Source organism: Onychostruthus taczanowskii, unplaced genomic scaffold, assembly GCF_017590055.1.
Source record: "Onychostruthus taczanowskii isolate IOZ18803 unplaced genomic scaffold, ASM1759005v1 scaffold76, whole genome shotgun sequence".
Classification (NCBI taxonomy): Eukaryota; Metazoa; Chordata; class Aves; order Passeriformes; family Passeridae; genus Onychostruthus; species Onychostruthus taczanowskii.
In genome coordinates, this window is record NW_024505450.1 from 3,208,331 (window position 1) to 3,220,909 (window position 12,579).

Here is a 12,579-nt window from a genome sequence, read left to right on the forward strand (position 1 = left end):
AAACAACGCCAAAAGTTTCCATCAAAATGTTCCTAAGCACACATTGCATAGAAGCTTAATATTTGGTTCTGTGAAAATCACTTAAGATGGAAAATACATATGCAAGAATTTACACGTAAAATAGTTGTACACAATTATTTTGTTCTTTGTTCTGATTCTGAAACAGAGCAGATAAACCCTATATTTAATGCTAGTCACAGGGCTTTTTTTTTTTTTCCCCTCAAGAACCTGAACTTAAGCAAAAAAAAAAAAAAAAAAAAAAAAAGCTGCTTTGGAAAAAATATGCTACCTTGCATTTTCTAAAAGAATGACTTGCTTAAAGCAATAACTCCTTTGCCCTGTATTATTTGAAGTCACTCTTTTAATCTTGACTTATCAGTGTCCAAATGGGCTCAATACATGAGCCTCCTCCCTTCTGCTTCCATAACAGTTGTGTCCATGTCTGGACACTGGGCATTATATTAACTGCTTAGTCCAGTAGCCAAAAGATTCCATATGCTTGAACAGATGACTATCTCCATACTGTGATGGGATATTTAACTGTTTAGCTCTAATGCTGTAGTTCAAAGATTTGGTTCTAACTCTTACCTGATTTTCACAGGCCAATTTTCAGTTTATACACGTAAAATGTAAAATAAAATCGCTGTGTTGTGTGTGCACTCGTGCACTTCTCCAGTTTAATTTATGGATTTTGGGAAAGAGGTTTTTTATTAAAGAGAGACGGGGAGGGTGTGTATACAGTGTCCTTCTAACAAGTAAAATTCATTAAAATGACAAGACCTTTTCAGGCATTCCACCTCAACAAACAGTGTGACTGTTCACCACAATATAGTTAATTTGGTTAACAGACAGCTAATATGTGGGGACAAAAACATGCTTCAGGTGTGTATTGTATTTGTTTTTGAAATGGGTAGTTGTTACCAAATCAGAAGTGCTAGTGCCCGAACACAGCCTGTTGGCTACCAAAATCTCCTTTTGTAAAACCACAAAAGACTTTTATTTCTTCTACAGCTTGATTAGCAAATACAGCAGCAATAAGAGAAATGAAAAATATACTGTTTCCCAAATTAAATTTTGAATAGGACACTTCCCTGAGCTTCCTACTCAGTCAGAATTTTAAAGATGCTTTTAAGGATGTCTAAAAACCAAAAATACTCATACCCTAAAACTATGTGAATAACCCAAAATACCTGTCATAAACTTATGGCTCTTGATACTTATTTCTACAGCTGTTAAAATGTATGTCTTGTATACAACAAAAAGCAACATGCAACATTAAAAAGCATGCAAAAAATACAGAAAAATATTAAGACCATTTCATCTTCATGGTTTGTATTTTGCAGAGAAATTTTTATGCTTCCTTAATTATGATATAAAACCCACATGCTGTTGGATCTCAATGCAAATCTTCGTGCAGCTACCTCATCAAATACACTTGGAGGTTATTGAGCACTTTAGACCATTGAACTCTCAGAAGTGAGAGCTCTAAGGTAGGCAATCACTCTTAGTTCTTGTCATAGGAATAAAGATTTCAAACTGTGAAAAATTCACCAGCTACAGGAGCTCACATCTTATAATCCTGTATTAGCAATGGATTCTTGACTTTGAGTTTAGCTGCTAAATCACTCAGTGTGAGCACAAAAGGCTTGGGATGTGCAAAGGTTTGTTTCTGAATTTTTCTACACTGAAACCTACAGTAACTTCTACACTTGGGTGAATTCAAAACATTAATATTTTAGGAAATTAATTTTTTAACCTACTGGATGAAATAATGAAAATACCTTGCTAAACAGAACTTCAGACTCTGAGGACAGGCTCTGTAAGAAGACTTATTCATACTGACTTTTCATTAGTCAATTAATTTCCCTTGGTACATGCTGACTAATATGGTTTTTAGTCCTTATCAGTAATATCAGTTTTGAGTTCAAAATAAAGGATGGCTATAACAAGTGCTATGCTTTCCCCATTGAATACAATAATCCACTCAGAAAAATCTACTGCTACTTAAGTGATACAAAATTGGGAAGGACAGGAATAGAATAAAAAACATTATTTAGCATTTTGAGGGAAAGATGTTCTTGGATTTACCAATAATTTCTAGTCATTAAAGAAAAAAATACAATGGGAAAATATTTTAAATCCTAATTCAGGACTTTTCCATTAGAGTCCAGTAACATTAAAGTCCTTTCATTCACACAATTGCACAATAATTCTTTTTCCAAATTTGGTATTTAAATGCATTGATTATCAAAACACAGAAAAAGAATTCTGACTTGCTTTTATAATATTCCTTAAACTTGGAAATTGTAACAACAAAGGAAATGCCTCTTCAGTCTGCTCTCCTTGATCAATGCTAGATTTTAAAAATTGAAGTAATTTTCCCTTTTCAAATGTACCATATGATTTCTTAGGCACAATGCATTTTCAAGAAGCAGTAGGAAGACTTGAAAAATAACCTTCCATCAACTATTTTAATCACACTTGTAAGTAGCTCAATATTTATTACCTGACAGACAGTGTAAGATAAGAGGATGTTCAATCAGTAGAAAATATCAATCAAATAAAACTTGTCACACATCACCTGAATAAAATTCATAACTGGATAAGTTTTTTGTGTCATTTTCTTGAAACCCTCTTCCAGAATAGTGTATTCTTATTTTTGTGGTTGAGAAAAGAGAATTTTCTTTTTTTTCTTCATGCACTGTTTGCCATAGAAGTTTCATCAATAAAACTCCCAAAATCTGTGTAATTTAGTGCACTACAATTTTTTTCCAGTTACTCTGGAAAAACTCCACACACAAACAGACTTTTTTTGCAAACTTGTGTCTTTTACCAAAACACAGCCTTACAGGACATCATGAACTGTCCCACCAGGCTGCATTAATGAGCATTATCTTTGGATAAATGCAATTCCAAATTATTAAATCTAAGACAATGAATTGCTGGAATAATGTAAGAGCCACACTGGTGCATGTGTATCACAGAGGGAAAAACATCAAGAACAAAATCACTGTTCAATGCTCTGCAATCACTGAGGAGTCAAACCAGACATGAGAATGCAGGGAAAGTGAACAAACAATAACAGCAGTGCTGTACTATCTGAAAAGGTAAGTGACTGTTTAGAAACAGATTAAGGAGGCAGCAGGAGAAAAACTACAAACCAGAATACAGAAAATATGAAATAGGGAGGATCATTTTAATGTCTCACTAGCCAAAAAAAAAGGATAATATGTGAAAGGTAAAGGCAAAATTAAACTTTCTGAAAAAGAAAGCAATTTGTGAACCCCCTGTCACATTACAACATGCAAGTATTTGGCAAAATACAGAAAAGAAAACAATTTCAAAAACACACACACACACATACATATATATGTGCATAATTCATATACTTAATATAAAAACCAGAATGAGTCTGGGCTGAAAAGACATTGCCCCAGCCAAAAATCAGTACCACCTATTGTTTTATTTCTTCTTCACTGGAGTCACTAGTACTGGAGATTGACAGAGACAAGGTAAGTTATGTCACCACCAAAAATCTACATTTTCATGACAAAGCAGGCAAGGACAAAGCTATATTTTTGTATCTATCATCCAGACAAAACTTGGATTAAATGTGATTTTGAACTCAGATGTCCTTCATGAAAATTACACATGTGAAGAATTTACATGGAGGTCCACCCAATTAATTTAGTTAGGGGTTGAACTACAACCTGGGAAGCAGAGGAACTATTAGAGTAGTACTAGAGTAGTCCAGGGAAAAAAATGGGGAATTTGCTATATCTTCAGGAAAACAGTGTGAATTCCCTACGTGTTCAGTGCACTGACTTGAGGATTCAAGAGATAAACACGTGCTAGAACTGGCTGACGGAATTAAACATATATACACTTGAAAAAAAAAAAAAGTAAAGATCCCTCTGTGTGACTATGCTGGGAAGAAGAGATGTTTTCCTCACTTGGTGAGAGGAGAGGAGCTGTGCAGGGGGAAGGAGAGCAGCTGCTGTGAGCACCAGCAGCTCCGCACATGTTGGGCTGCGCTCTCGCCCTGCCAGCATCCCCAATTAACGGTGCCAGGGAGGCTGCACACATCCCAGGGGCTCTCTGACAGGCTTCTTGGAGAGGGCAGCAAGCACACAGCACACAGCAGGGCTCTGGGAACTCACTCATGTGGCCGAGGAGGGACCCTCAGGAGCTCTGCTGCTCCTAATGACGGCTCTCGGCACAGCGCGGCGTGTAAAGGGTACACCGAGTTCCACCGTTCCAAAAAAAACTAAATTAATGCCCTTGTTTGTTTAAGGTGGCTAAGCAAAGATTATGCATGTTCCATACATTGATTTTTTTTATTGAGAATTTTCTAATTTTTTTTTTTTTATTATTTTTCAAAATTAAAAACCCAGTTATTTACAAAATAAGCTATAATTTCCATCCTAACTCCCTGGAATTTATAAACACAAACCAAGAATCAACTTTTCGAGTAAGTTTGAATCAAACTTCAGTTTCTCTCTTATAGACACTCCTGTACTTCTCTAAAATACAAACATACTTTTTATTGGCACAATATATAAAGAAGACTACAATGGAAATATATCCCAGTTATGGACAGGCGATTCCAGATTGTAAGAAGTAGGTTCATAGTTTTACATTCACAAATTCTATTTCTTGCATTAAATTTAACTGCCCCTCTTTCTGAAGGCAGACTGCCACCCAATATTTAAAAATAAGTAAGTAGATGGAGGTATGTACTGCAAGAGAAATATTCACACACTTTTGACTTCAATGGTAAAACTAGAAAATAAACCTTCTTTATTTTTGAAGGATTAATTGCACTGCTATTTAAATAAATAACATTTGCAGATATTCAAAAACCTTTAACAAAATGCAGTACATGTGAGTCATGTACCTACCCAAGCCAGGATTTCATTGATAAACTCACCTACTATGAAAATATTTTCCATAATATGAGGTTTTATCCAGTACTTTTTAACTGTAATCAAATCAAATACATAAAATTATAGGCTCTCTGTTCATTGTGAATAATAATATTTCTGCTTTTGTAAGCTACAGTACCACTCACAGAACAAAAGACTATCTGCATTTTTCCTTTTGCTGAAAAAGTTTATTTTCAGAAGATATATTTAAATCTCTGTATACTATCAGGAACAATGCTGTTAATTGCTTCTGATTTTGCAGTTGGGAAAACGACTCCTGCCATAACTGGTTTGCTCCTAGTCCCAAGAGAAGAGGATATTAGAATTACAGAGCAAATCTGTACCCTTAAAAACAAGACCAAATACCACTATAATGAGCATTTTAGATAAAAACAGCAGAATGAAAAGCCTTGTGTTGATACTCCAAAAAGCATTTTGAAAGCACTGGGAAAGTGCATAGAGGGGTTGTAAAAATAATTGAAAAAGAGATTACTACAGGTAATACAGTTTTTGAAATTTTGACAATTTTTAAAAAAAGGAATAAGACCCACATTTGGCATAACTGCTCCTAAAATTCATAATTGGGTAAGTTTTTTGTGTCATTCTCCTGAAACCCTTTTCCAGAATAATTTATTCCTATTTTTGTGATTGAGAAAAGAGAATTTTCTTTTTCCTTCATGCACTGTTTGCCCTAGAAGTTTCATCAATAAAACCCCCAAAATCTGTGTACTTTAGTGGACTACTAAATAGTGTTCCTAAAATAATTTTCTACTTAGGTCTTCGTAGATTCTGCAGCATGACTCTCCCACAAAAGCATAAAACATAAGATACAATCATATTTAAAGCCATACTTTGGACAAAAAGACTTTTAAAAAAAAGTCCAGAACTGCATTAATTTTTTTACCAACTTTTGCTAAGTGATGTGCCAGCTCTGGAAGCCAGCCAGAGCAGCATTCCTACCTGGATGAGGTGGGCAGGCACTGTGATGATGCAGGCTGACAGGGATTTCCTGAGCAGCCCACGCAGAACATACAGGAATTTGGTCAGGCTCTGAGGATCTTCAGGGGTATCACTGCAACAAACATCATCACCCCACAATATGGAGCCCAGGCTCTGAATCCCTATCCTTAAAATATTCCTTTGTTTTTTCTGTTGGGAAAAAAAAATTAAAAAGTCATTATTTTTTTTAAATGCTCAGAGGAATACAATTTCTAGAGTGCATATCCATAATTCTGTGTTTTATGTAATCATAATAATCACTGTTGATCTCATAGAAATTGCAAATGGAATGGGATTTTTTTCTCTGCTTAGATATCATGGATAAGCAAGTACAAATGCAATAAATAAACACATGGAAATACTGAGAACTATTAATTTGTATTTTTTAACCAACTAAATATAAGTATATTCTGAAATAACATCTAGTAACACTAAGACATTTTACATCCTTTCTTCCCTCCATCACTGTCTTAAAAATCATGTGGAAGAGTATTTTCTCCCAGTCCTAAGACAACTTGCTGGAGTAATCAACCACAACTTCTCCCTCTATTTTCACCTTTCTGCCACGTCACTTTCACAACCTGACTATTCCACTGCTTGCTTCAGTTCCTTTTTCTGCTCCTTTTGAGAGAACAAGGCTTTGCTCACCAACAGAGGGGCCTGCCACTGCCTTCGAAGTCTCCAAGTATCCTTAATTTTCCTTTCAACTCCTTCCCACTAAGTTGTAGCCAGAGCTGTGGAAACACAGAGACTGATGGAGGCAGATTGTCCCTTAAGGACCCCACCTTGACATGAGAGTTTCTGCTTTAGAGGCAGTGGCCAAGATATAGCTCCCTTTCTGAAGGGACAGATGACGAAGTCAAATTTTAATTTGTTTATGCAAAAGAAAATGTTATCTCTCATGATGATAACTCTCATTTCTGCGTGTTTGATGTGACCCTTCCTGGTGGTCTTTGGAAAGGATTTTAGGTATACTGGTTATCAGTAGCTGAGAGATTAACGATGAACTCCCTCACTGAAAGACTTCCTGCACAAGGTGACCAAAGAAACATTTCTAGAGTTCAGGGTTCATACTTGAAGATCAGCTTTCTTTAATTATACACATACACACACACACATATAAATACTAGTTTTGATAAGTAAAAGCTTGGTACTTTTCACTAGAGAAAGGTGTTTTGATAAACTGCAGTGATGCCTCAGGTTTAGCTTTTCTATTTTTCACATTCTGTGATGCTTTAGTGTGTGGGTCTGGGCTTCACATGAGGGCATGGTGAGCTCTGTGCACAGAGCAGGGACACAAAACAATTCCTGCTCCAGCTGGGCACCAAGGACAAATGATCCCAATCTCAGCCCCAAGAGCACAAACCCCGTGGGCTGGAGAGAGAAAAACAAGCAGGATGGGAGTGCAGGGGCTGAGCTGGAATTGGACACTGAACTGCAATGTGCACATGGAGCAGAGCTGATCCCAGGGAGAGACCCCGTGAGCGCTCGTGCATTTTGGGACCATTTGGGTTCATCTTGGCTGCAGCCCTGGCTGGGCTCTTGTGCTGCCCAAGGTGGATCCATGGAGGAGATCCTTGGAATGAATCCCTGCTTCATTCTGTAACTGTCTGATCTCTGTTCTAGGGCAGCCTTCTCAAGGCATCAGTAGATATTCATTTCCAACAGCTGGAGTAAACAGCAACTCTCAAGCACAAACCATGGCACAGCTGCTCTGGAAATCCAGAGGAAAGGTTTTGACAAGACAAGAGGCTGCTCTTCTGAATTCTGCCTTATCCATGTTGGTAGGCAGAGCCTGGGGGTGAGACACAGTCAGCACCGCACGGCTCTGCTTTTATCCACTTGTGTGTCTCACGCAGGGAGCTGATCTGCCAATTCACCTCCAGTCCCTGGGGAAGCTATCTGTGTTTCAGCTCTGGCTTCTTCAGTCTCAGGCTTTGCAGGCTTTTAGGCTTTAGTTACAAAAAGTGAACTTTTTACTCCGCTGCATGTCAGGACAACAGTACAGGATAAGACAACACTTCTCCGTATGGTATCCTCTCAGGTGTGCAGTTTTAAAAAGAATAGCAAAAAAGAGAAGTTTTAGTCTAATGTTCTTTAATTACTTCTGATCAGATCAGATTCAGGCAGTTCTTGATGTGCACTTAAGCAACAGGGAAACAACCAGGCTTTTAAGAAAACTGCTTTATCCAGCTATCATGGACATTAACCGGCAGAGAAAGAGTTGCAGTATTTCAAAACTTCAACACAAACATACATAAAACTTACAGAAACTTTTTAAATGAGAAAAATATTTTTTCTTATGAGGAACATCCATAAGAACAACATACAGAGGAAAAAACTGTTCTCTTAATGGAGAGAGGATGACAGATGCTTATTTCACAACATCAAATCATAAGAGTAATAAAAGATAAAGCTATTCAAACACCAGATTATCAGATGTATTGATTTGGTCAGTAAGAGAACTTCTACCAGCATAATTTATTATATAAAAACATAAATAATAATATACATAATATATATAATTTATTCCTGTTTCAGTTTATTCCAAAACTGAAATATAATAAAAGCGTAAGTCTAATATTGTCCCACAACCAGCCTGCTGTAAAGAGTAGGATACCATTTTTTAAAATGCACCACTAGATCTTTAGTATTTGCATTAGTCTGGAAGTTTGGATTTATTTTATAATTTAAAAATTTTTTAAATTTAATTTTTGTAACAGTCAACAACAACGAAAAAAAATCTCCCCAAACAATTACCCTAAAAGGCTCCAAAGTATACAAGATGAATGTTAAGGAAATAGTTGCCTATTAAAGCTGTGATGACAAACATGAAACCCCCAAAATACTCTGAAACAAAGAGGTGCTATTCTATTTAACTTAATGCCATGATCAAATTGTAAAGGATTCCTACTTCAGGATCAGCAGCAGAGTTACTGGGAGGCTTTAGAAAGGCTGTAAACCTGATGCTTGTATTTGTAGCTTCTAGGTAATTAGAACTCTGATTTTCCAAATATTAACTAATTATTAACTATTAACTAATGTCACCTGACTGTACCAGGTCCTAGAGCTAAATCTCTAATGGTGATTTTTCACTGATTTTCCCAATTGTGTCAAACTATCTCTCAGCTGGGGTGAGTCACATTCTGCTCAGTTTTCTTCAAAAAAAGAAGTAAATCTAAGTATCAGTGGCAAATTGATGTGAAAGCAGCCAAAAATATCTGAAAGTTTTACCAGTCAGGTAGAGGATTATTTGGGGGTGGGGGTGGGAGTACATGCACAAACTTCTCAGAAGCTTTTATGGTTATATATGGCAACCATACACAGGTCCAGAAGGATACAGGCTGCTCCTTACAATCTTCACAACTGCCTATTCAAAAAGCATTTCTGAGGGCTCAGTAAAGTGAAATTAAATGAAATAGCAGAGAATTGCTCAGAGATTTGGCAAATAAAAGATCCAAGGTGTGCTCTGGGCCACTGCTGCATTCAATTCTGGATACATTTTTAAGAAGTGTGTATTATACAAGGTTTCTAAATGTACAAAATTTGAGTGTACAAAGAAAGATGACACAAGGGGAAAAGCAAAATATGAGAAGAAAATAATAGAAACCACTCCAGGAAATCGTATGCCTTACCCCCTTGAAACAGAAAGAACTACATAGTGCTAATGGCTTTCTAGATCAATAAACTGGCCTGAAAACTAACTTTTAAAGTTTCACCTTTGAAACTTATATGTATTATTGAGCAAACATACACAGTTACATTCAATCTCAGTTAAAGTTCAGGTTTTGTTTTGCTGACACCAGTAAGTAATTTTGAAACAATTGACAAAAAACAGAGAAAAATAATGATCGGTGATGTTTAACTTTTTGCAAGCAAAAAACCACCCAATTGCTGGCTGTGAGAAACCTTCATTTTCTTTTATATAAGTGTATGTATAAAGCAAAATAAGCAATAAGAGGCTGATGTCTTGGGCAGGAGGCTGGCTGGAGGCTGGCAGGGTGTTTGTGTCACCCAGGGCTCTGAGGCAGGAGGAGCATCCCCGTGCAGCTCAGGAGGATGACACACATCCCTGTTGCCATGGCTACCGTGGGGAGAGGGGCCTGGCAGGGACCAATGGCCTTCTCCAGGCTGGCACTGCCACCGAGGGGAGGGCAAAACCCTCCCAGACATCTCGGCTGAGCACAAGCACCGACATTTACACACGAGGGCTCGGTGCAGGTAACGCTCCTAAAGCACACTGGCAGCCAGGAAAACAGCCTTTCCTGCATCATCTCCCTGCAAAAATGATTCCCAAGATACTCCTGAGATATTGGGCTTGTATTAAATCATTTCAGGCTCTCCAGAATCTGTGCTAATTGGCTTCTACTGCACTAGCATTTCTATTGTACAGCAAGAATTACCTTTCAATTGAGCATCAATATATACAATTTATTATATTATTTCCATCAGCTCCAAAGGACTGCCACGTTACTGAATATGACAATGAATAACTTACAGGGCACTGCTCAAATTAGAAAAGGTCTTTCAGCCTATGTTGTTACAGTTGAAGTGTTCTTGATTCTCACATTTTATGCTTTATGAAGAGTACAGAGATTTTTGGAAGGCTGATAAGCTGATTTGTAAATTGAAATAGCATTCTTATTTCTTTACTTCTCTTTCAATGCTCACCGCATAAAGATACTACCATTTAATCAATTAAAAAATTCACACAAACTAAAACAACAATAAAAAACCCTGAACGTTTAGGGGTAAATGTTTAACCTCAAGAATCTTGAGCAGATTATGCTAAAGCAATAATTTGAAAAACAAATATTGTAGGTGAAAATGTGTTTTGTTTATTTCCATTATCCTTGGCCATCCATTTATTAGCTAATTGCACAGAAAATGCATTTTATTAATGCTGTCTTAAATTTCTTTCTCTGCATATCTGTATCAGGTAAAAAACGCAAAAAAAGCCCTTAAAACATGAACAGCACTATTTATTTTGCTTGTTTACTTTAGTGATGTTTAGAAACAATTTGTTCCTTAATAATTTGTCCAAGACCTTGTGCAAGAAAAGCAATAAAAGAATAGTTACAGGATTAAAGAGGAGTGTGAGGGCGTGCAGTACCTGGGGATCAGAGCCATCAAAGCCCTCCTGGGAAATGATCCTCTGAATGGACTGAAGCAGCCTTGCATAACCACTGTTCATATTCCTGTTGGGAAGCAGAAATACTTCAGTTACACATTTTAATATTCTCCTATATGTGCCTAACAGCTGTATAAAAAATAAATATGAACAGATGCAGCCTTCAGTGCAAGTGTCACACAGAAAAGAGGTGTCAGAGAAGAAAAAAAACCCCCAAACTCTTTGAATAAATTTGACATTATAAGGAGTTGTGATTGCTTCATATTAACTAGTTCAGTGCTCAGACATTTAGTGAAAGCTAAAATCTCTAGGGATTAAGATAACTTAATTATGTCAGGCTCACTTACATCTAGAAGATTAATGATTTAATGTATCAACTTAAAGCTGAAACCATTCCAGCCCAGTACTAATCTTCTGTAAGTGACAAAGATCTACCCAGTAGTTGTTCCAAGTATACCTAATCAATGCCCTGATGAACAGAGTTGATTTTCTATGAAAATTTTCATGCATTTTCACTGCTTTATTTGCATGACAGCAAAATTGTGAGGTAGCATTTATTCTACGCATTGTTTAGAAAATACAACACACAGAAAAACAAACAGAAGCGAAGGGCTAAAAAAGGATTTCAGCAGACTTAACACAAAATGAAAGTTGAGCAAATCATCTTGTCAGACTTAGAAGCTCTTTACTTTCAAAGAGCAACTGAGGTGCTCACTTTTTAAAAAGAGAAACTGTTTTCTTGAATCCCATGGACCACACTGGGTTAAATGTCTGGGCCTGATGCAGGCTCCTCATTGCAGCCTAAGCCCTTCCATCTTTTCTGTCTTTGACAGAAAAGTCTCATCTCATCCAGTCTCATCTAGGGTTGAGGATACAAACCTCTTGCTGTACTTCTTGGGAAATACAACAGGCTATTTTGAAAATTTTGCCTCTAAAAATATTCTTGTTTGCTCCATAACTTATGTGTCTGGTAACAGCTCAGGTTGGAAGGCACCTTGAGACACCACCTGGCCCAAATAATAATGAAACATTATTATTAATATTATTCCCTTTACTTTACTAAGAACCTAGACTGTTATGCAATGCATTTTACTGATGAAAAAAAACAAATAAACTTGCTTTCATCCCTTGGCACAGGAGAGAATTCAACTTTTCTGAGAAGCATATAAGAATTGCAATGATCTATCATTTGCACCTTTGCTTCAACATAAAAATGTGTTTTTCCTTTAAAAAAACAGTATCCATACCACCTCAACCCTCAAATTTACTTGAGTTATAAACATCTACAATCAAAAAAGTCATGTGGTCCTAAGAAATTTGAGTTTTGAAACAATCAATATCAAAAAACATTAAGAGATGACCTTTCTCTGATATGAACACAAAGGAGAGTTTCCAAATTAAACTCTATTTTTGTTTCAGATTTAGAAGGCTACTGGCTAAACTGATGCACTTTAATAATTTAATACCCTTCATGAAATTCAGAGCTGAAAATTAACTGGCAGTGTATGATCTCAACCTGATATT

The 12,579-nt window shown here is 36.6% G+C and overlaps 1 protein-coding gene across 2 annotated transcripts in view; it reads right to left on the reverse strand.

Moving 5' to 3' along the window:
- ELP4 (elongator acetyltransferase complex subunit 4) overlaps nt 1–12,579 on the reverse strand; it is a 135,551-nt gene that overhangs the window by 83,921 nt on the left and 39,051 nt on the right. Inside the window, exons 6-8 of one of the 2 annotated variants that reach the window (XM_041423285.1) lie at nt 11,038–11,122; nt 5,886–6,074; nt 3,359–4,267 (exon numbers count right to left, since the gene is read on the reverse strand). In XM_041423285.1, the coding sequence (XP_041279219.1) occupies nt 4,157–4,267; nt 5,886–6,074; nt 11,038–11,122 (385 nt within the window). In that variant the 3' untranslated portion in view covers nt 3,359–4,156. Of the gene's footprint in view, nt 1–3,358; nt 4,268–5,885; nt 6,075–11,037; nt 11,123–12,579 lie in introns of those variants that run through there. The other variant, XM_041423284.1, reaches the window with a different exon arrangement.